At 38.9% G+C, this 23677-nt stretch overlaps 2 protein-coding genes and 1 long non-coding RNA gene across 4 annotated transcripts; all 3 read right to left on the reverse strand.

Annotated features, from left to right (window-relative positions):
• Positions 1 to 3: 3 nt before the first annotated feature.
• On the reverse strand, positions 4 to 3935 carry LOC103402720 (transcription factor TGA2.3). The gene is made up of 10 exons (XM_008341474.4): positions 3476 to 3935; positions 3212 to 3315; positions 2838 to 3142; positions 2366 to 2443; positions 2214 to 2273; positions 1557 to 1634; positions 1408 to 1465; positions 921 to 1192; positions 585 to 830; positions 4 to 506 (listed from the first exon to the last, which is right to left on the reverse strand). Exons 1-10 carry the CDS (start codon positions 3538 to 3540, stop codon positions 360 to 362), a joined length of 1413 nt encoding a protein of 470 aa, XP_008339696.3. The 5' UTR covers positions 3541 to 3935; the 3' UTR covers positions 4 to 359.
• A 2450-nt stretch (positions 3936 to 6385) lies between these two features.
• Positions 6386 to 10570, reverse strand: LOC103402719 (uncharacterized). Its single transcript, XM_008341473.4, has 7 exons — positions 10192 to 10570; positions 9293 to 9753; positions 8393 to 8576; positions 8053 to 8277; positions 7822 to 7938; positions 7140 to 7373; positions 6386 to 7056 (listed from the first exon to the last, which is right to left on the reverse strand). Exons 1-7 carry the CDS (start codon positions 10267 to 10269, stop codon positions 6841 to 6843), a joined length of 1515 nt encoding a protein of 504 aa, XP_008339695.3. The 5' UTR covers positions 10270 to 10570; the 3' UTR covers positions 6386 to 6840.
• A 4351-nt stretch (positions 10571 to 14921) lies between these two features.
• On the reverse strand, positions 14922 to 16632 carry LOC139192635 (uncharacterized). 2 transcript variants are annotated; one of them, XR_011576853.1, is made up of 5 exons: positions 16282 to 16615; positions 15834 to 15888; positions 15559 to 15617; positions 15376 to 15454; positions 14922 to 15284 (listed from the first exon to the last, which is right to left on the reverse strand). It is a non-coding gene; the product is annotated as an uncharacterized lncRNA (long non-coding RNA). The 2 variants fall into 2 exon arrangements; XR_011576852.1 differs by having other exon boundaries at positions 15834 to 16632.
• Between the last annotated feature and the right edge of the window lie 7045 nt (positions 16633 to 23677).

Consider the following 23677-nt stretch of genomic DNA (forward strand, 5'->3'; position numbering starts at 1 on the left):
CAGTTCGTCAACATCTCCAAAAATGCTCAGTCGTCAGTCCCCACTGACAATCTGATGAGATTAGCGTAAGCATAATGTTAAATTAGTATACATCCACTCACCCTTGCCAAAGAAGACATTCTTTTACTTAATTACTTAATTACATGTTAGACAATCACCATCCGAACCCTTCCTAATCTTTGACATTTGGAAAAGCATCATATGCAGGGGGGGAACGGGGTCTCAAGTGCCTGATTTACATTTTTGATGGTTAACCATCTTCATGGTCTCAGCACTGGAGCTGGTTTACTAATACTGGGGAAATAGCAGATTTAATTTTTCGTAATTCCTAAAGCGAGTCGAGCTGGGAGTGATAAACATTAGTCCCTAGGACGCGCTTGCCACAAAGAACTTAGTGCTCGGAGACGAGAGAAGTAGTCGCTGATGACAAGAAGGGCACGAGCTGCTTGGCGAGTGGTCAGAATCCTATGCAATTGTTGCAGAGTTTGCTGTCTCAAAAGGTCAGCCTAACAAGTAAGAAAGTGTGCGAGTTAGTTTTTGTGTACATCCAATGTACATAAGAAATCATATGCGAGCACCGTTACCTGGTAAAGGAAATTCTCAAGTGTGGCCAGCTTTCCCATAGCAATTGCCATTTGGCCCATGTAGTCGGCGACATTACCAGAACCTGTGGGGCAATGATTCGCCGAGGAAAGTGTCTCCACAAGAGATTGTTGTAGAGCTTCCATTCCTTGTGACAAGGCATCTTCAGCCTGTTGGGAGGATTGCTGCAGATTGCATATTCCCATCAACTGTTGATCTGTTAAGGGCTCGAGGTGGTTCCCAAGTATCTGAATATCCAACGATAAAAACACGATTACAGATAGGCCAACAGTGAAAGTGTATACACAACTTAGAAAACGAAATCTATAGAAGATTACCTTGAGAAGTTCGGAGGAGCGGAATCCACCCAACCACATAAAACACCTTTCAGTGGGCGTCTGCCACATGCCAGAGAGCATGTGAAACACATCAGTCTTGGCAGCGATGCTCTTCAACCTGAATATCTCATCATAATGTGTCATTACACTATCAACGAGAATCCGCAATTCATTATCTCCCATATGGCAATTCACAGCTGATCGCATATCATGTATTAGCCGCTGATGTTCCTCAAGCCAGTGTGCATACTCCAAGTCAAATGTTAAGGCCCCTGACATGTACAATCAGTTATCAGAAACCATTGGATCAGGGCATGCTCATCCAATATCATACCATATACCTACAAGTTACTCCGAATTACAAAAGATGGCTCATTGAATTCAAGACACAAGAAATTGTAAAACCTTAACTGCATTTTACGAATCAATTTCCTTAATTACCATTACTAATTACAAGTTTCATGGATCTAACTGACATAACATATACCATTTCCTGCCGCTGAATGACCATGATCCCCTGGAAGTCCATTTGCAATAAATATACCCTGCGTTGAAACACCAGCAAGAGACGAATAATTATATATATGTATACCCACACACGCACATATTACTGATGAAAACTACAAAGTCGTTCACCTGCTGGCGGGCTCGCTGAAGCTCTTGCTCCAGCTGCGAAAGCCTAAGTCGACTATTTTCCAGCTGCTGGACATATGCCTATGTATCCAAAACCAAAACCTATAAATGATCCAAGTATGTTTCATTCATCAACTTAAGACAATGCAACTTTTTCATTCAACAGTTCAAGGTTGCAGAGGGTCATTAAAGTTTTGGGAGAACATCAATTAACTGGGAGGGTACCAAAGGTAAGAAAATTAAAGGAAGGGAGCAGAAAGTAAATGGTTAAAAGGGTCAAACCAACCAAATGAGAAGTGAAAAAGGGGAGGTAGGTTAAAAAAAATAAGCCTTTGCTATCAAAGAGAATGAGAAGGCTGAGAAGCATTTAAGGCAAACCTAAATGTAATAGGCCTGGCAGTGAATCTTCAGGGCAAGTCTACACCAAGATTTTATGTCTCAACATACAGAGCTAATAGATTGATACACTAGGTTCCTGACCTACACCCGGTATGCCACTGTGGCACGTCAACCGAATAACGTGATCCCATGTGTTTTAACTTTTTCACATGACGATACATTATTCGTGTTAAGATGTCACGGACTATCAGAGTTAGAGATGATGAAATTTTAAAGAAAATGACACTCAAATACGTGCTTATGGAAAGTAAAGATGCATACTTTCTTCCTTAGTCGACTCTTCCTTGCTGCTTCTCTGTTCTGGGCCAGCCTACGTAGCGTCTGCAGATAAGTTAGCTTAATCGGATTAGCATTTAAGATAGAAAATTACTTTTTAATGAAATAACTTTGGTTATTAATCTAAATATTCTAACCTTTTGGTCACCAGTTCTTTCCTTTGCCTGCTCCATGGAATCCACTACCACTAGTGCTCCATGCTGCACTCCATGAAGCTAACACAAGATCATAATTTCACATTAATCCACTTGAACTCAAAAATTAGAAAGCTAAATGAAGTTTACGGGGCAAAATTAGGCAGATTCAAAGCAAATCAGTTTAGAGGTGGTCCCTGTTACATTATTTAAGGTACTAATTGAATTGAAAGCCTTTTGGAAGCTCTTTTTTAACTGACAAAGCGTTAATCTAAACAGCTCTAATATACGAGAGGGAGATTCGGAGCACACAGCTCGATAGTCGAGACTACGATGGTAGTCCAAAATTCCAAACTTAAAACGATTCTCAATTCCATTAGCCTATAGAAAGATTCCCATGAAAAAGTATAGTAGCAGAAATATGCTCATGAAACAGAGACCAGAGAGAGAGGGAGAGGGAGAGAGAAGGAGATACTTGGTTTTTGTCATCGGTGTCAACATCCGTTGAAGTGTCAGTCTGCTGGCTGTTGTCAGCCATGGCTGAATTATCACCCCAATTCTCAAAGTGTCCATTTCCAGACGACGGCCTTCCTTTCTGCTGCTGGTACATGTATGGTTGCTGCTGTACTGTGTCCACACACCCTCCCCCTCCTCCTCCTCCTGTTCCGGTTATGGTTGAGCCTATGTCCAAACAACCCCCAACGTTCAACGCACCGTAGTGCAAGCCATCAGGTACAACACTAACATTGTTTGCTTTTAAGCTGAACATGGAGCCTGCGCCTGATTAAAACCCACATATTAGAGAGAGAGAGAGAGAGAAAGGAGGAGAGAGAGGGAGAGAGAGGATACTTGGGCTTAAAACAACAGCATCATCGGTAGGGAAGGCGGTAGCGGACTGTTCAAGCTCTCCAAGATCCGCAAAACGCGTTTGGTTCCGGTCACCGTCGTCTCCCCTGTTTTTTCACACGGCGGAAAAAACAGAGCAACTGGGTTATTTTTACTGCTGAAAATCTGCATACTTTCATAAATTTCAAGACTTTTATGTTTTTTACCCACAACCCAGTTCTCATATGCCATTAAAACAAAAACAGTAAGCAGAGGAGAGAGAGAAACCTGAAATAGAAGGACGAGTGGGAGTAGAACTCTGGGTTTGTTGAAGCTGCTTTGAAGCTCTGCATCTTTTTTTCTGATTGGGTCGTGATTCTTTCTGCCTGTATCACTTTAGAACAAAGAAAAGGTAAAACAAGATGATCTCATACGACTTTTTACGGTTGGAGAAGAAGAAGAAGATGGGGAGAGAGATATCGCAGGAGGGTGAGTGAAGTGAACAAAATCTTGGTGTGCTTTAAGAGGAGGATAGCGTATCAGGACTCCCTTCTTAATAAATTTTAAAACACCAGGCTTTTTATTATTGCTTTCTGACTTGGGATTTTAGCTTCCCAATACCCTTGCATTTCCTGAGTCTCTCCCTTTGGAGCGTTTCTGTCACTCTCTCCAGTCTTGGCCTTTTCACTCCGCTACAAGCCCACAATCTCTGATTCTCTGCTCTGTTTTTGCTGTCAATCAAAGCAAAATTCAAAGTTTTTGAAAAACCCAAATCGAGAAAATGATCTATAAAAATTAAGGAGGAGCGTCGGACAACTTGTCCATTCAGCCCAAGACAAAAATAAGACCCTATTTTGTTGATTCTTTATCTCTAGGGTCTCGTCCTGGTTCCTTTATTCTAGTGTATAGACTAGTAGTGCTGAGAGTTCTTTGTTTTGCATTGATGCTCTCTTCTTTCTCTAAAACAACTTTCATGAAATGGATATGTGCCGGTAAATCAGGCCAATTAGGCATTGTTACCATGAATCTTGTCATCCGATTGCATGAGAGTGATTTTTACAACTCCAACATGTTATTTTGAAATTCTGAACTAATAATACAATGTCAAGTTAAGAAGTTAACATATGTGTCATTGTATCGTAGGTATAAGTTGTCATAGTGGTACTAAAGCGTAGGTAAGGTTTTTCCCATTATAAGTAGAAGTCAAGAGGAAAAGCAACAACTGGAGTGGGAGAGTCAGAGTCGAAAAGATGATTCCTCACTTCTTTCTCTCATTCAAAACCATGCATAAAACTTTCATCTTTCACGGCTCCTAAGTGACAAAAGAAAGAAGAACTCATCTTCTTTCTTTTTTGATTCCCGTATCCAGGGTGAAATCATTCGATGGAATAATTTCTTAGATATATTGCCACATCCCCAAGGATTAGGTCCACTTTTTACAGGTTAATGGAATCTTTATGCTCAAAATCCCGAATAGTGTCGACATCTCTTTACAATGATAACTCTTTTCTTTCTCAAGAAAAACTTCAACCAAATTCAAATCACTATGTCAAGCTAGCCACTTGCTTGCTATGTAAAATTATATTAAAACACACGACAATACAAAATTAACTTGAAATACCAACCGCAATATCACTCATTTGTATAAGAAAAGCTTCGCTCTTCTCTCTCTGTCTCTCAAACTCTCTTTCTATCTAATCCATCGACCTCTGTAGATTATAGAATTATTATTTTACTTGTAGGACTGCAAGTCTTGCAGCTGCAATATACGAATCTGGGGAAGCGTGTGAGCGCGCGAAAAATGATGGGATGTGTAACTCAGATTATTTTGCAGATGAGGCCAAAAAGCAATAAAAGTAAAATATATTTTGTAGATTTGGCATTTTCCTCCTGCATTTTAATATTTGGATTTAATGGGATTTTAATAAATAAGGCGTTGCTTGAAAGGAACCTCTTGGTAATGGCAAGGCAATTCCAGTTTCAGCCGCGCTTAAGCCTCTGTGTTTGTGGCAGACCCACCGTAACAGAAACCACCGCAGAACCCTGTCCTGCATTTGTTGCTGTCAATATATTGAGGGGTGGGGGTGTGAGTAAATAAGCAAATTTGTGTATTTGGATTTGCAATACATTTATTGTGTGTGCCAAAGCCGAAAGAATATGACGCATTTCATACGGCAATCGTACACTTTGATGGCGTGTCACTTTCACCCCTCTGCTGCTCGTTTTTGGTATTTTGTGTTATCTCTTGATGCTCTGTACTCATTAAGAGATGGTTTGAAAGTGAGGCGCTTAAAAAAAAGCACCCATAAAAAAAAATGTGAAGGTTTTAGGTGTTTGATAAACTGAAAAAAAAATGCTTATTTTGGAAGCTGCGGTGAGAATAAGCTGAAATCAAAGGAAAAAGCTGAAGCTGCTATTTGCATCTTTGGAAAACTGGCTTTTTTTCAAAGCACGTGGAGCTACAGTGTTCCTTTAATGAAAAGACCCACTATCAGACCTTTTTTTTTCAAAAGCACTTTTACAAAAAAATTTATCAAACACTCTGCTGATTTATTTCACAGCCGCTTATTCTCACAGCACAGCCACTTATTCTCGCCGCAGCTTTTTTTCAAAGCACAACAATACCAAACCAACCCTAAGTCTCTCTCCCCCCTCTACACTACTTGTTGGTGATGCAACGTGTGTGCCCCTCACGTGACCTTTTGGATCTTGCTTCTTACATGAAACACTTGTGATCGTAAGCATTTATTTAGCAAGTAATATAAACTCGTTGGAAAACCACTTTCAAACACTTCCTCAAAAAGCATATGGAAGTAAATATTTCAAATTAATCACACATTGCTTATGCAAGAAAGCTAAACTGCATGAGAATGCATGATTCATTTAGACACCACCACAATCACACGTTTGGTGTTTTAGTGTAGGCAAGTTTCCCTCCATATTGCGGGCCACTAGTTGGAGAAGGCGTCGAGTACAGCCTCATTACAAGGAAAAGAAGCTTTTCCCTCTCTAGCTTATTTGCTGTAATGATGCTTCCTGCAATTTCTGAGCTTCTGGAGTTTACTGCTTTTGTAATGTTTGCATTGATGACGAAAACAGTCTCTCTCCCCTTGTGACTCCTTTTTCCTTGAGCTAAATATAGAAAAATGTTGCCGTAAGCCCGCAACTGGTTTCCAAAATTGGACTTGGATGTTTTGATTTTTCAGACACAGATATATATTTGATAAAGGCATGCAATCTTTGATTACATGTAACAGATGCAAATCAAAGTGTACTCTTTCCATGAATTGATAATTCACAAGCTACATAATCGAGGCCCCGAAACAAAAAAACCTAGTTATGGACAACAAAAACAAGTGATACCTCCATGGCTATATCCGGTTAACGGAGCGGAAGTAACGAATGCATCACCGGAAAAATCCTTGGCAAAGCACCTCCACCTGGATATGATATTGATTAATAATTGAATGCTCGAGAGAACAACGAAGTTGCTTGCCTGTCTCATTCTTCACACCTCAACTTGAATCCAATTCCGTGAAGGTATTGGACATAGCTCTCCCTAACCAATAACTTCAAAAACCTATCACATTTCCCTCTTCTGTGAGTGACAAAGATTCCTATAACAGTGTACATTTTATACCACGGGTAACTTTTCAGGCAGGGAGTGTTTCTTGTGTGTGGTTATCAAAGCGATGGTGGGTTAACACTTCCCTCGCTCGTGAGCTCCTATGTTGAAGACGCTGGTGTAGCATCTCTGACATCTGGTTGAAGAACTCAGCATCCCACCTGTGAATCAACAAGGGGTCTTCTGCATAACAGATATAAATAGATGTAACGGCACCTTCCACTACCACCATTGCTATCCCCACCTGCAAATACATGATCCTTGCTAAGGTATTCTACTCTCAAGAAAATATGAACAAAATTAAAGATCCTGATTCAAGAAACTTACCAAGACCATTCCCATCAACATTGCAGTGGACCCCACCATAACCACTCTGTCCCTATACTTAATCCATGTCCAGATCCCCGCGGATGTTCCTGTAATAAGCCCGCCCAAAACAGTTCCCATCAATAGAACAGCACCTGAACAATCATAGGCAACAAGAGCCTCCACTCCAGTAGACTGAAATAACTCCCAGGCATCCCTCGCTGAATGATTGAAGCCTTTGCCAGAAACAGCTATCTGTAGGCAAAAGGTCACTCAGAAATAACTACCACTACACAACTTAAAGAAAATGGCAAGAACTAAGTGAAGGTCACTTGGGGATGAGATAGCACAACTTGAAAACGAGGATGATCAGTTTTAGGCAAAAAAATGTTGTGATTAGATACAAGGATCACAACGTGCAGGGAAAATCAAGATGTTAACTTAAAATATAATCAGCAGCCTGCCTTTGTTTTTCACTAAAATAAATATTACTGTTGTTGGTATTAAGGGTAACAATTTTGGTGTTCCTTTTAAAAAAAATGCAAGGATTGGTAATTGCTGTTGACTTTTTCCAATTACATACAAAGGTTGTGAGGTTTCTATGCAGCATTACTTGCAGTGCACCAGTTCCTTTTGGAAAAAAATACGTTGATTCAATCTCAATTGAAAATTGAAATGACAGCGTTTGTCAACAGAAAGCTACCTGGACATAGGCATACTTGTTAAAGAAACGGACAAGAGTCTCCACTAGATTAAAGAGAAAATCAACACAGCAAAGTAGACACTCATTGTTGCCTATCTTGGACCGAACTCCCCTGATCTGAAATATGTTTCGGAATCGTAAGAACTAAGATATTAAGATACTCACTCTCAAACTTAAACAGAAATATTAGGAAAAATCATCGTTCAGAAAAGCAAACACATGAATGTGTACCTTCCACCGCAGTGTCCGAATGAAAGCTGTGAAAAGTGAACCATAGCAGATACTGCCAAAAGAAGTTGTGACTGCATACCGAAGAGACTTCATCAGTGAGTTTGGAGGCATTGATGGTGCCTCCCTACCACCATGGATAAGAACAAGAAACACCATCCCAGACACTATAACATGCACAGTATTACAGAGTACTGCCCCCGTCCAAAATAAGCTTATAGAGAGAACCTAAGTACATATGTGACAGCATTATTAACGTCATTAGCTGAGGCATTGTAATTGTTATATTGCATTCATATCCCAATAATAATAGATGAAAGAAGAGCAAAACTTGCCAGCTCACCACAAGAAGCCACCAGCGTCCACCATCTCCAATGCTTGAAGCTACAACACCAGCTGCCCCAAACGACCATAGTACCATCCAAACAAGCATAATAAGCATGAAAGCATATGCTACTCTCATAACTTCTCGTAGACTCCATACCATCTTGACAGCGGCTTGTAGCACCAGCATGGTAAAGGGAAGTCTATTTATTAACAATAGAGTCAGAAAGACTGCAAAGGGATATGATCATTCCATTCCTAATTTAATATGCATTAAGACATTCTATAAGTGCAAAGAATTGTTCCTCTTGCAGCTCAAGAATGGTCCAGTGGCCTATCTTGACAATCAAGTAATAGGAAAGCAAAAGGTCAAACCTCTGCAACCTAAAAACAGCGTATACAACTGCGGAAAACTTCTTCAATACACAACTACTTGGGACCACTCACGGTGTATCAGATACAATTTTCACAGCAGAATAACCCCGATCACGTGCCCTAATTCTAAAACATAGGCAAGCCAGCCTCACAGTATAAATACTAAAATGTGTATAATTACATCCATATATGAAGAATACAAATTTTCGGTTCAGCCAACAGAGTTTCATATTATGCAGCTAAAGGAATAGCAGCCCAAAAGAAAATTTAGTATGCAGGTTCCAGTTTGTGAACATAAACCTAGATATTGCATCTTTTTTCCACTTTATTCACTTATTAGTTCAAAAGAAATCATTTTCAATGTTTATTTTTAATTTTTAAGCCAAAATCCCCTATAACGGTCTAACAGAAGAACCAACATGTAAGATCTATAGGCCACATATAAGTTCAAACAAAATTATAATAAACTATTAAGTTTACTTAATCCTGGACAATTATTTAGATTTGTAAGATACAAACTAACAATGAAATTTCAAAGTCATACCTGTCCACAATTGAAAGAACATACATGAACTGCAATACAGCACCAATCGCAAATGCAACGCCCCAGAAAAACTGTTCCATCCAAAACAATAGAACACTAATCACAGCAAGATAAGTAGTCAAGATGTGAACCGCAAACTTCATCATGTGATTCGCTTGAGAACGGAGGAAGAACAACCATGTCCAACCAAGAAGTGTCCCAACTCCACCGGCAAGAGCATAAAGCAGCCAATAGTTCTCCGTCAACCCCCTTTGATTTTCCAAAAACCTCTGGGTGTACCTATCTATGTTTAGCCTATCTGTTTTCTTAAACCTATTGATTCCCAGAACTATAAGTGCACATCCCACCAAAACCAAATGAATTAGAAACACTCCCAACCAGAAAATGTCACGCCATCGACGCGATGGCTCAGCAGCCAAGGCTTGACTACCATCCATGCTCCTCCGACTCGAGATTGCATTCTATAACCAAAAGAAATAAAACAACAGCAATCAAATTCAGAAGCTTTTGGCATCAATTCGAGCTAAGCCATCGAATTCAATCAAACCAATCAAAAAGTTACTTTGCAGGCATAACATTGTATTCTACAATCAAAAGAAATCAAACAACAGAAATCAAATTCAGAAGCTTTCGACATCAATTCGAGCTAAGCCATCGAATTCAATTAAACCAATAAAAAAGTTCATAACTTTTCGAGCATAACGTAATCAACGGAACTGAATTTAACTTAATTAAGCTTCAAAAAGCTAAACAATTGCAGTTTACACACGAAAATTGTACAGAAATTGTCCAAGCAAACCGAAAAATTGAGCAAAAAGGTTTAGTCTTTGCAGGGCCTAATGAATTCAAAGTGATCGAAACTTCAAAACTCAAAAGCTTCAAGCGAGTGATGCACTTACCGGATCACCGGTGGTGATGGAGGCGGAATTGACGGAGGAGGAGGTGGAGGAGGAGAAGCTGTGAGAGATGTTGTTCATGCTGAGAGGGGCAAAACAACGCGCATTGCCGAAAGAACGAGAATTTTGAGGGTTTTTGTTCAGAGAGAGAGAGCGTGACTAACAAGGCGAAGAAGGAGAGGGAGGTCAATGGAGGGGTTTAATAATTTTTAGGGTTTGGTAATTGTTTAATTAAATCAAAGGAGGAATAATATAATATTAAAGAAATGAAAAATTGGGGAAAACGCAGAGAAATGGTGGGGAAGAAACTGAAACTCAACGGCTAAATCAGTAGAAAAAGACTGAATCTTTGGCTTTTGGGTTGAGGTTTGACCAAGAGATCAAGCCAGCGTCCTGATTTGCAACTTTGTTATTTATCCGGGGTGTTTTTGGTAATATCAACATCCTATCTAGAAGCTTCCAGACGTGGTTCTTGAGAATTTATTGAGTGCGCAAGCACGGTCCTGTACATCAAATGTTATAATAAGTGGTTAGATATTTGAAAAAAAAAACAAATTCAATTATTTGTATTATATCGAGTTGTATCTCTGAAGCATTCAAAAAAATAAGTGATTATATATTTGAAAAAAAACCAAATTCAATCACTTATATTATAACATTTATTATACCGAGCTGTGTTTACGAAGCACTCAAAATTTTCTCCTGATTCATTGGTGGGATAGTGGCAAACAATGAATTCTGATGTCCACTTTGAGAATATATTATCCACAACATAGAAGAATATAAGTGGGGAATTGCAAGTTTTGGTTGTACCACTAGCCAAATAGCTTATGCAAATCATAATTGGCAAGAGATCTCAACCCTTTTTAGGGTTTCTGTTTTCAGTTGCCTTCCAAACAACTTGCTCAAACTTGACCAACCACTAGTTTATTCAATCTTATCCTTAACCAATGCACAAAATGAGTTTACGTCTTATTGTTTTCCACATCAACCTTATTCGTCTTCTTAAAAGCCGCCTCAATGCAAAATCAGAGGAAAAGGACCCCGTAACCACCACATGATAAACATTTTTCAAAAGGTAAATTACACTTTACTATATTAGGTTTGGGGTCAATTTAAATTCCTTACAACATCTTTAAAACATTTCACTTTCATACCTCAAGTACTATTTTAGTTCAATATAATGCATCCATTACATTTTTCATTTATTGATCTGTTAAGAGTTAATGTGGCTGCTGCATTTGTGCCACATGGCTGCCAAATGTGTGCCACATGGCAAAAAAAAAATTAATTTAAAAAAAAAAAACCTGAAAAACGCATAACCCACCCTCACCTCCCCCGCAATCCCTCCCCACCCCTGTTCTCCCTCTCGAGCTTCCCAACCAACTCCCTCTCCCCCACTCTCTTTACCCCTGATTTCGACTCATCCCCCAAACGTTCCTTCAATTTCAAAAATGTCAGGCGAATTGCAGATCCCGATGGCGGGACCGCAGGGCTCGGAGCGTGCACTCGCGACGATCGAACTGCTATGCAAAGTCCCCGAGGGTTGCACGGCATTTGTGACGCACCGGCTGACTGTGCCGATACTGGTGAAGACGATTATGAAGATCTCAGATCGGGTGACGGAGTACGCGGTGGGAGTGCTGCTGTATCTGTGCTCGACGTCAGATAATAGCCAAAATGAGGCCATGGCGGCGGGGGTTCTAACACAGGTGAAGGATACGAGGGTGAGAAGAGATAAGGGGTTGGAGATGAGGGACTAGGCGAGTGATGGGGGATGGGGGAAGGGGTTTAGGGGATTTTGGGATCTTTGGGAGAAAGGGGTGCATAGTGGGGAAGCCGAAGGGATTTTGGGGTTTTTCTTTCAGGTTTTTTTATTTTTTTTTTTAGAAGATTCAGGTTTTAAAAAAAAAAATTAATACATATTTTTTGTCACGTGGCACAAATGTGTCAGCCACGTCAGCTCTTAACGGATCAATGAATGGAAATTGTAATGGATGAATTATATTGAAATAAAATAGTACTTGAGATATGAAAGTGAAATGTTTTAAAGATATAAGAAATTGAAATTGACCCCAAACCTGAGATGGTAAAGTTTAATTTACCCTTTTTCAAATTAAAATTTAACAAAAATATGACTATTGTAGGAAACTTGGATTTGGCATTTTCATATTTATTTCAAATTTTATATGCAATTCAAAACTTTGAACGCTTCAGTACAATGGCAACGACGTTACGAGCTAATCCTAAAATCCAAATAAAAACACTAGTAAAAAAAAAACTTTGACGGGCTTCATTGACCTAGCATTGTTTTGGGCCTTGGACTTATACATGGCTTGGCCCATTGCCCTAATTTCTTTTATGTCAAGGTCCAAGCCCAGCTGCCCAAACCATTTTATGAGACTTTTTCAATATTAAGGTCATCTTCAACCGAATGAGTGCCAAATGGTTCTTTTTAACCATATAGCCCTGAAAAAAAAATTATATTTTAATGAACAATGTTAGGCCATATTTTATACCATCTCTAACCGAGGGGGTCAAAGGGTCAAAGGCTAAATATAGCCATTTGACAAAAAATCATCTCTAACTGAGGGGGCCAAATGACCATAAGTCAAACATAATTTATTATTTTAATTCAATTAATATGATTAATTAAATTAAACTACAACCAAGGGCCCCACCGGTGGGGTGTGCTTGCTAAGCAATTGCAAGGGAAGAAGCGATACGATATATATGCATTTAGGGTGCCGGCTAAGAAATTGTCAGGGATGAAGGATCCAATGATATAAGACATGCATCTAGGGTTTCATTTTGTTTTTTTTAATGTTTTAATATAATTTGTTTATTTTGTTTGTCCTTAAGGGGTGGATGTGAAAATGAATTAAAACGTCAAGGCGTGTGAGTGTAATGTTTCAAACCTGAGGGGATTTTGTGAAAAAATGATAAACCTCAAGTGATGTTAGTGTAATTAACCCTAAATTAGTCATGCTTATCCTCTACTTTAATCTTATTGTGAATATTATATATATATATATATATATATATATATATATATATATATAATGGACTGATAGAAAAAATTGTTGTTTAACCACTATTAAACCTTTTCTTCGTGGTGTATATTTTTTATTATTTAAATTATTAATAAAAAAACCCAACAAAGTGACAAAAACAAAAACAAAAAAATTTCAAATAACACCCATTTATTTATTTGGGAACCTGAGTGAACCATCTTTATAGTCCATCGTTAACCTCTGAGTTGCGGTTGGCTAGACTTCTTAATCCAAATTTTTGTTCGTCAATTGATCTTCTCTCCTTTCTTTGCCAAACCATCTATGTCGTCTTATCCGGCAACATTGGTTTTCGGCTTCGTCCGTTAGAGTCATCTTCCTAAGTTGCAGTCATCGTGTTTGTCTGCCAAAGGGTCATTGTTTGCCAGCAAAGTTCATCTGTCATGATCTTCGTTTTCCTTTTCCGACACCATGAGTCATCTCGTGGTCTCGAAATTTGTTAGAGAAGTGTTTTTTTTTTAATTTAATGTTGGTGTGAGAGAGGGAAATTATATTTGAGTACTTTCAATTTCACGAACAAGAAGAGACTTTCTGAACTCGTTTTTTAGACGAATTTAAGGAGTCAAAGCATCATTCATTCTTAATTTCCTCCAACATATAAAAATTTAAGCATTACCTATACAAAATTTCCTCCAACATCTCATAAAAAAATAAAAAAAAAATAAAACTATGAACAAACGTAACCCATGTTCAAAGATTGAAAATTCATCTAGTTTGATGTTGTGAGTTTTAAGTAACATATAAAATTATAAAACTTAAAAAACCAAATTACTAAATAGTTATATATGTAAATCTTTTATTTTTTATTTTTTTAACAAACGATATTATCTACGGTAAGGGGAAAGTGGTGGGCTAAGCCTTATAATAAGTTAGCAATAATGTGGTTCAAATTCGCTTTTGACGAGAATCGAACCTAAAACCTCTCACTTACAAGTGAAGAAGAATACTACCAAACCGTAGTACTAAGTGACTTTTATTCTCTTAATGTACACAAAAGACACATTACATGCGTAAATGCACGTTGTATGATATAATATTATATGGTTCATATCCTTTGTGTTTCTCTACTTCTTTTCTTAGTGGACACCTCATCTAATTTGGGTTGCAGTCAAAGCCCGCAAGTGAATGAAGTGCCAATGTAAGTACTCGGTCGAGCCCTTCTTTTTGGGTGCTCCTAAGCCCAATTTATTGTCTCATTTTCTCGTCTACTTTCCCTTTTCACCCAACATAAAAAAACCGCCTCACCTCCACTTAACTTCTCGTTTCCTGCATAGTCTCACTCATCTCTCACAAATGATATAACTTCTCGTTTTAATAAATTACCGCATCACCTCGATCTAAACTCAATTGCGTTTGGGCGTTTGAGTTTTCCTTTGGATTTCAAGGTGCCATGCGTCTTATGAAGCAGTGATGGGTGTTTGGACAACGAAGGGGGAGATATATGGAGTAGGGCTGGGTTCGGTTTGAAACGGTTCGGTTTTTTGCCAAAACCGAAACCGAACCGAAAGTTCGGTTCGGTTCAATTTTTTCGGTTTTTTTTCGGTTCGATTTTTTCCGGTTCGGTTTCGGCCCGGTTCAGTTTTTTTTTTTTTTTTTTGGAAAAATGAAAACAAAATTGAAATCTAAAATTTTAACATCTCCAACACAATTATAACATAAGCATTCTAACACAATGAACAAAATTTATAGCCTACTGATGTTTCATTGCCGTAGCTTTCATTGCCGTGCTCTGTATGTTTCATAAGCAATCTAACACAACTGAGCAACTTTAGAGACACAATCCATGCAAACATGCCAAAGATGAGTTTGAGCATATACAAATTAATAGTAACGCTTCTTCGAATAAACAACTAACGCTTATTTTGGGGAGTTTTTATCTGACTTACTACTGTTGTTGTGGCTATCATTGTATAGTCGGCCCATCTTAAATACTGCCTTAGTTTTCCTCTCGAAGAATGATATGAACTTGAGGCGACCCCAACTCCAATAAACGAATTAGCATATAGCTTGGTACTTAGATTTTTCCTGTTTCCCCAAGGAGGATAAATTCAATTAGACCTGATGTATCAGTAAGAATATGTCTGTGTCTATCAACTGACTTACAAAAAAATATTACCTTGGGGAGTGGATTCCAAGAACTATAAAAGGAAGTGAAGTGAGCACATTCACGACGGTTTCTGCAACACTCTGATCACCTAATAAAATGGGAAAATATGTAAGCAGATATGTGTTTGTCGTGCAAGAAATCGGATTGCAAATCAGATGAATATGAAAACAAATGCTTTTATATCTAAAATACCTTGAATGCAGCAGCCCTGGATGGGCTTCAAACAAGGCGGTCTTTGCTGCCACACTCGCCTGGATAACAAGTAGACAAAGTTAATTGTGGTGGAATCTCTCTTCTATGTATAACTGAATGTAGCATGACTTCAAGACTGTGGAATTCATCACAATTATCTTATACAATTACTACTCATCGCTTAGTCTTGTATCGTTGACGAGAACTATACATAATCCAAAATATTATTAGCATACGTTGATAAACAAGTCTCATTGATTAGATTTCTCACTCACTGGATAAAAAGCTGTTGATTTCCTCCAATAGCCGAGCTTCCACATATATTACCAGCTTGACAGATTACCCCAAAAACAAAATGATAAGTCAAACATGATCAAATTGTTCGCAAATTAAGACGAAGAAAGAAACTGCAAAAGTAGCTCAAAAATCCAACTGGGTAACAAGTAAGCAAAGTTCCCAACTCAAATTTAGCATGCAAATTCAACAAATGGACTTAAATATTGAAATTTTCTCTACACCTACCTACTTCAGAACCCCAAAATTAGCTTCAACTAATAGTGTTCAGAAATAGCAAAACCAAGAGGAAGTCGCGAAACCCATGAAATTACAGAACCCAAAACAAATCGCAAAACCAATGAAATTACAGAACCCATGAAATTGAAAATAAAATCTGCAAAACCCATGAAATTAAAAACAAAATCTGTAGAACATGAGAGAAATTACCGTGCAAAGGAAGGAGACTGAGAGTGAGACGGCGAGTCGGCGACACTTGCAAATTGACGAGATGTGAGACGGGTCGCAGGTCACTGGGAGTGGGAAGGAAGAAGACGAAGAGCGACGGAGCTGGATGTGGGAAGGAGAGGATTCAGTCGTCCAGAGTACAGAGGAGAGGGATAAGGGAATGAAAATTTGAAAAGGTGCAACTAGTGGCTATGGTTAAAGGGTTTTGTTGCAGGTTGCTAGGAGTGGGAAGGAAGAAGACGAAGAGCGGCGGAACTGGGAGTGGGAAGGAGAGGGTCCAGTCGTCCAGAGTACAGAGGTGAGGGATAAGGGAATGAAAAATTGAAAAGGTTCAACTAGTGGCTAGGGTTAAAGGGTTGAATCTCATAAAAAATAAAAAGATTCTCCGAAATGGAGGCATGAGGGTTCGAACCCATGGCCCTAGCTTCTAAAGTTTCACTGAAACCAACTTGGCCACGGGTTCTATTTTGTTAGGATTGTATGACTAAACTATTTATAAATATTGAAAAAAATAATTAAATATTTATATCGGTTCTGTTCGGTTTCCGAACCTCAAAAACCGAAACCGAACTGGTCAGATTCGGTTCGGTTCAGTTTGATAGTTTCGGTTCGGTTTTTTTTCGGTTCGGTTTTTTTCGGCCTCGGTCTGGTTTGGTTTTCGGTTTTTTTCGGTTTTCGGTTTTTTGAACCCACCCCTAAGATGGAGTGGACAATGGCCCGCTGCTGTTATTTCACCCATTTTTATTTTATAGGTCCTTTTAAGTTATTTTGCAAAAGAATATAAATAAATATATTATTTTAAAATTAATATTAACATTTACCTACATATTTTGTGTGTATGAACACATTGTTTTAGAAAATGAGAAGGAGAGAGGGAGAGAGAGAGAGAGAGAGAGAGAACATGTGGGGGGGGGAGTGGGAGGTTTTTTTTTTTTTTTTAAATATTGGAGGTATTTTAATATCACATGTAGGTGAGACTTCAATAAAAAACAGTAAAATTTAGACTTGTAAAATTACATTATTGCCTATCATTTTTTGTTGTGCGATAAAAGACTAAGTAATTTTTTTACCTTTTTTTTATTGACAAAAATATTTCATTAATTAATAGAGATTAATAGAGATAAGACAATTGAGCGAGAATAACAGCTAAGGATTATATTGAAAATACCAAATTGACCTACGGGGCCTACAAGCCCCTGAATTATTTAATGTAATGACTCATGAAGCATTTCTAGCCAAACATCTTTGATTCTTTCGTTAGATTGAGAATGATATTCTTAACAAATAATACATGTATGATAGATTCCCAACTTTGTGAGTTTGTGCTCAACTAATTAAAGTGGCGGGTTTAAATAATAGAGACAATCTCGTCTTTGATGCGTTATGGAATTATATTATTGCTATAAATCATGTTTCGATGCTGATAAAGGAATAACAAACGTTGTCGAATAGTCATTTGTTCGTACACATATCTGGATAATTAAAATTGGAAACAATTAATTTGTGGTTGGGTTACAATCAGGAATGGTTTAGAGATTTTTAAGATCTGGAGCGACTCTAAAAACATATGCCTTCACTTTATATAAGAAAAATATTTATTTTCACACATAAGATATCGATAAAATTATACTTAGAAAATCACTTCAAATTTTATAATTTAGAAATACATAAAAACTAATTTATTTTGTATCGTGAGAAGGAAACAGAAAAACTCCGGGTTTACAAGTAGATAGATATGAGTTTTGTTTTCCATCTGAACTTTTAAAGTGTTTTGTATAAATCGTGAGGTGTTTTTTCTTATTTACTAACCTTGTTAATATGGGACTAAAAAAATAATGATGTTTTTGAGTTTTTAATTGATATGTATAAGTAATAAATTGGTACTAAATTAAATTTTTTAATGACACGTTATATGATTTGCAAATTTGGTCTAAAAATTTGGTCAACGCATTACTCTTCATTGAATATTAGACTTGAATTGGAACAAATGTTTAAAAATAACAACTCATATAGCTACTAGCTACTAGCTACTAATTAAAAATAAATTAACAACCAAACAAATATTCGTAAAAATTGAAAAGAATAAACATGCACTTAGCATTTTAAACTTAGGACCTCTCGTTAATTTAAAAAAACAAAAACCATTGATTCTAATTAAACTACTTGATCATTTAGCCAAATTTATATATTTATAATCTTATGAAAATAAATTTGTAAAAATTGAAAAATAAATAAGCACACATGGTATTTTGAACTCAAAACCTCCTCATTAATTTCAAACAACAAAACTATCAGTTCTAGTTAAAAAAAAATTTCATTAAACCAAATTTTATACTCTTATAAAAATATATATAAATATACTATCGTAATAATTTTGGTGCTCTAAATTATTTTAGATCCCGAACAGTCGTCCCGCCAACCCTGAGCTTGGGCCGGCCCTGGTTACAACAGCACTTCTTGTTTTGCTTTCGCTTCCTGACAATTCTAATTTATACAACCCTGGATGATTGCACCGCCCTTGATTTGTTATATTGATCTGGAGCCACAAATTGAATATACCAGCGTACAATGCTGGTGATATTTGAAACTTAAGTATCGTTTCTAACAAATTTGGTTAAATCTAAGTTTGCAAACACTTTTATGTTTTTATATCAACATAATTAAATACAATTATTTTTTCATGATGCTTTCAGCCATTTTAAAAGGGGTTTCAAAAATCCCATAAATCAAAAAACAAGAAAACGAAAAAATGGTAAATTATATTTCGCCTCCTCATATTTTCATTCAATTACAAATGAGTGGTGCTATACACTCACCATTTTTTTACCTCCCACACACTTTTGTTAATTTTTGTTCATTGATATTCTTCAATTCATTTGATCCGACGATTGAAAATTAAGAGGGTGTGAGGAGTAAAATGGATGTGTGGATCATGTTAACGTTAAAATTGTAAGGTTACAAAACTTAATTAAATCACTTTAGACGGGCTTAAGAAACATGCTGGTATTAAAGGGACTCAAAGATATAAGTGGCTCGCCCCTTAAAAATGGCTACATCCACTTTGTTGCTCATCAACATATTGATTTCAAGGCTAAATAGCGCTCGGTTCATATATTCACTCTATTCTCTCTCTTGTGGGCTCTCCAACTGACATTTAGTGTGCCAACAACTTGCACTAGCTTATTGACACATTTCCACCTATTCGCCCATGCCCTTGTTCGCGTTAGTAGTCGGGGTGATGTGCCTTTTAGGTTCAGGCGAGCAGAGTGTCCCACTTAGACCTTGGTTACTCTACCCTCCTTGCCAAGCATTATTCCGACTGCCTTTACGTTCTATCCTAGGCCTTTGTTGTGGATTGTAAGTTGCTCTATGGTCTGAATAGCACTTGAGTAGTTCTGCCCCTAGAGACTTGTGCAATAAAGTTGTCAGTTCGCTCACATGTTCCACGCGGTTGAGTGATTTTTCTTTTGTCTCGGTCAGCTCGAGTGTTCGGGTCAACCCTCTTTGAACCCCTTGGGCCGTGGGCTCCTTAGTCTTTCCTTGGGTTTATGCCATTTGCTGGGCCTAAAAGGGCCCAACGTTAACAAATAACACCACCTTTAAAATTCTCATACAATGACGCACGAAAAAATCATGAGCCGTTTTATGAAATTTTAAAAATTGAAAAACATTGTATGAAACCCTAATTTACTGGAAGAAAAAACCAAAATGAGAGAGTGGATTCAACGCGCACAGGGTCAACGCTTGGACTGTTTGATAAGGAGGCATATTCTCTGCCCTCCCACTTCCCGTGCCCTTCTGTTTGTGTGGTTACAGTTAAACCATGTCAACATTTTATATTACTATTCATTTTTGTCTTATTATCTGCTGTATAAAAAATATATATAAAATGTTGACGTGGCTTAACCGTGACCACACAAAACAGGAGGGCACGGGAAGACACGTGAAGTGGGAGGGCAGAGAATCTGCCTCCGTTTGATAAAGCTGCTAGAGCATCCAATCCTCTCCCAACGGTCTTTTTTTCCCCTATTTTCTGAATTTTTTTTCATTGTAACTAGAACACTAATGATACATTATGTGTTTGTATATAAGTGATGAGAAATTTTAATTTTTAAGTTATTAACTTTTAACACACAAATATCATACCATTTATATAATAACAAGTGATGTACTATTCCATGTTCTGAACTTCCGATCACACTAAGAAAATCTTCCATGTACTATTACATATAAGAAAAAATATGTACATATACATGAGTCAAAATAAACAAACAAGATGGAGCCTTCACAAAGGTTGCTTAGGAGAAGTCTCAGCAGTCGGTAGAGCCCCAGAAAGAGAAGGCATCGGAGGGGGATCATTCGGAGCCTCAGTACTGGACAGAACCCTAGAAGGAGGAGGCATCAGAGGTTGATCATTTGGAGCTTCATTACGCGGTACAGCCCCAGAAGACGAAGGCAATAAATGCCTTTGGAACAAACCCACAAATCTCTGATGATCAAGTAAAACCTGACCATCAGTTTCCTTCATCTGGTCAAGCTTCCTCTTCATGTTTGTAGCATAGTCATGTGCGAGCCGGTGCAACTGTTTATTCTCATGCTTGAGCCCTCTAATCTCCTGTTTGAGACTCATCACTTCGGCCGCCAATGATTCAACTTGGCGGGTTCGAGCAAATAGGCGTTGGGCCATATTAGACACAGAACCTGCACACTGAACACTGAGAGCCAGTGAATCCTTAACAGCTAACTCATCAGACCGTTTGGAAAGTAGTCTGTTATCTTTGGGAGTGAGAAGGTTTCTGGCCACCACCGCAGCGGTCATATCATTCTTCATCACGGAATCCCCAACGGTAAGAGGACCAGTAGGGGAGACGAAGGATGGGCGCCATATGTTGTCTGGAGAAGGCGGGGCTGCCTCTTCAACAAGGTTCAAGTCAAAACGACGGTCGGAGGGGCCAGACATTTTCAAAGGTATTGAAGAGAGAAGAGGTCGGACAAATCAAGATCTTAGAAGTGCAAGAATGGAGCTTCTACTGGTGGAGATTCAAGTGTGCTTTGGAACTTAATGCCAGCCCTATAAAAAGCTGCACTCGACGGAGCTTCAGACATCGAAGAGGCGCCTGCTCAGAAATCGAAGAGGCGTTTGCTTTCTCAAAAGCCGGGCTGCTTAGAGACCACGAGGGTTGATCTCATAAATCGAAGAGGTGTTTGCTTTCTCAAAAGTTGGGCTGCTCAAAGACCACGAAAGCCGATCTCAGAAATCGAAGAGGCGCTCGCTTCCTCAAAAGCTGGGCTCCTCAGAGACCACGAGGGCCGATCTCAGAAATCGAAGAGGCACCTACTTTTCCAGCCTTGTCAGCACCTGTCACACGCACACTCAGCTTTGCGGAAATTATGGGTATTCTGTCGAAGACTTCTGGGGAAGTAGAAAACACATGAATCTTACTGTCCAATCACCCACTTCCCACACGCAGCAATAGCTCATGGGTACCACAAATAACTTTGCCAAAGTTCTCTGCCAAAGTTGAGCACGTGAAGCTTGCAGCTCCCACTACATCGCTCTGACCAAGAAGGGTAAAAGAATAGCAAAGAAACAGCACTAACAAAGTTTAGACCCATAAATTTTGAAGGTCTAGCTACCATATTATTACCCACAAGGGTAAAGGAACAGTACCACTGTTGGATAATTGGAAAGTCCCTGTGTGTCAACCTCTGTGCCTCGTGGCAAGGTAGACTAGCAAACATGCCCAACCTTTACTCACATTCGAGAAAACACTCCCAATAAGATTGCTTGCTCCAAAATCGAAGAGGCACAGTCCTCCGAATCTCGAGAGCCAGACTCCCAACATGACTACTTTCTCAAAAATCGAAGAGAGGGTAAAGGAACAGTACCATTGCTGGATAATTGGAAAGTCCCTGTGTGTCAACCTCTGTGCTTCGTGGCAAGGTAGACTAGCAAACATGCCCAACCTTTACTCACATTCGATAAAACACTCCCAACAAGATTGCTTGCTCCAAAATCGAAGAGGCACCGCCCTCCGAATCTCGAGAGCCAGACTCCCAACATGATTACTTTCTCAAAAATCGAAGAGACACTGCTCCCCGAATCTCGAGAGCCAGACCCCCAGCATGATTGCTTTCTCAAAAATCGAAGAGGCATCGTTCTCCGAATCAATCGAAGAGGCGCTCGCTTTCTCAAAAGCTGGGCTGCTCAGAGACCACGAGGGCCGATCTCAGAAATCGAAGAGGCACCTTTTTTTCTAGCCTTGTCAGCACCTGTCACACGCACACTCAGCTTTGCGGAAATTATGGGCATTCTGTCGAAGACTTCTGGTGAAGTAGAAAGCACATGAATCTTACTGTTCAATCACCCACTTCCCACACGCAACAATAGCTCATGGGTACCACAGATAACTTTGTCAAAGTCTCTGCCAAAGTTGAGCACGTGAAGCTTGCAGCTCCCACTACATCGCTCTGACCAAGAAAGGTAAAAGAATAGCAAAGAAACAGCACTAACAAAGTTTAGACACATAAATTTTGAAGGTCTAGCTACCATATTATTACCCACAAGGGTAAAGGAACAGTACCACTGCTGGATAATTGGAAAGTCCCTGTGTGTCAACCTCCGTGCTTCGTGGCAAGGTAGACTAGCAAACATGCCCAACCTTTACTCACATCCGAGAAAACACTCCCAACAAGATTGCTTACTCCAAAATCGAAGAGGCACCGCCTTCCGAATCTCGAGAGCCAGACTCCCAACATGATTACTTTCTCAAAAATCGAAGAGACACTGCTCCCCGAATCTCGAGAGCCAGACCCCCACCATGATTGCTTTCTCAAAAATCGAAGAAGCATCGTTCTCCGAATCTCGAGAGCCAGATACCACATACCACTTTTTCAAAGTGCTCTGACAGAGTTAAAACATGTGAAGCTGGCAGCTCCCACTACCGTGCTATGACCAAGCAGGGTAAAGGAATAGCATTACTACTTGTTGTTAGGGAGACTCCTATATATGTCGACCTCCATCCCCAACGGACAGGCAGACCTGCAAAAATGCTCAACCCTTCCTCATATCTGAGAGGGCACTCCCAACGAAGCCTTTCGAAATATTCAGCTTTCTTTCCCCCCGATAATACCTCTGCAAACAAGCTATACTAGAGCAAGAATATCTCATATCATCAGGGTTAAAAGCAAGAGTATCCCATATCATGCTTTTTCCCTGTCTTTTCTTTTGGCCTTGTTTTTACCTGCAAGACAAGGAGAAAGAGAGCAATCAGTCAGCACTTGAAATCAAGCTCCCAGCCAGGAACTGACAGCCTGGAACCCCTTACCTGATTACTTACCTGGCATTGCTCTCGAGTACTCATCTTCAACATCTTAT

The sequence above is a fragment of the Malus domestica genome, chromosome 16 (genome assembly GCF_042453785.1).
Source record: "Malus domestica chromosome 16, GDT2T_hap1".
Classification (NCBI taxonomy): Eukaryota; Viridiplantae; Streptophyta; class Magnoliopsida; order Rosales; family Rosaceae; genus Malus; species Malus domestica.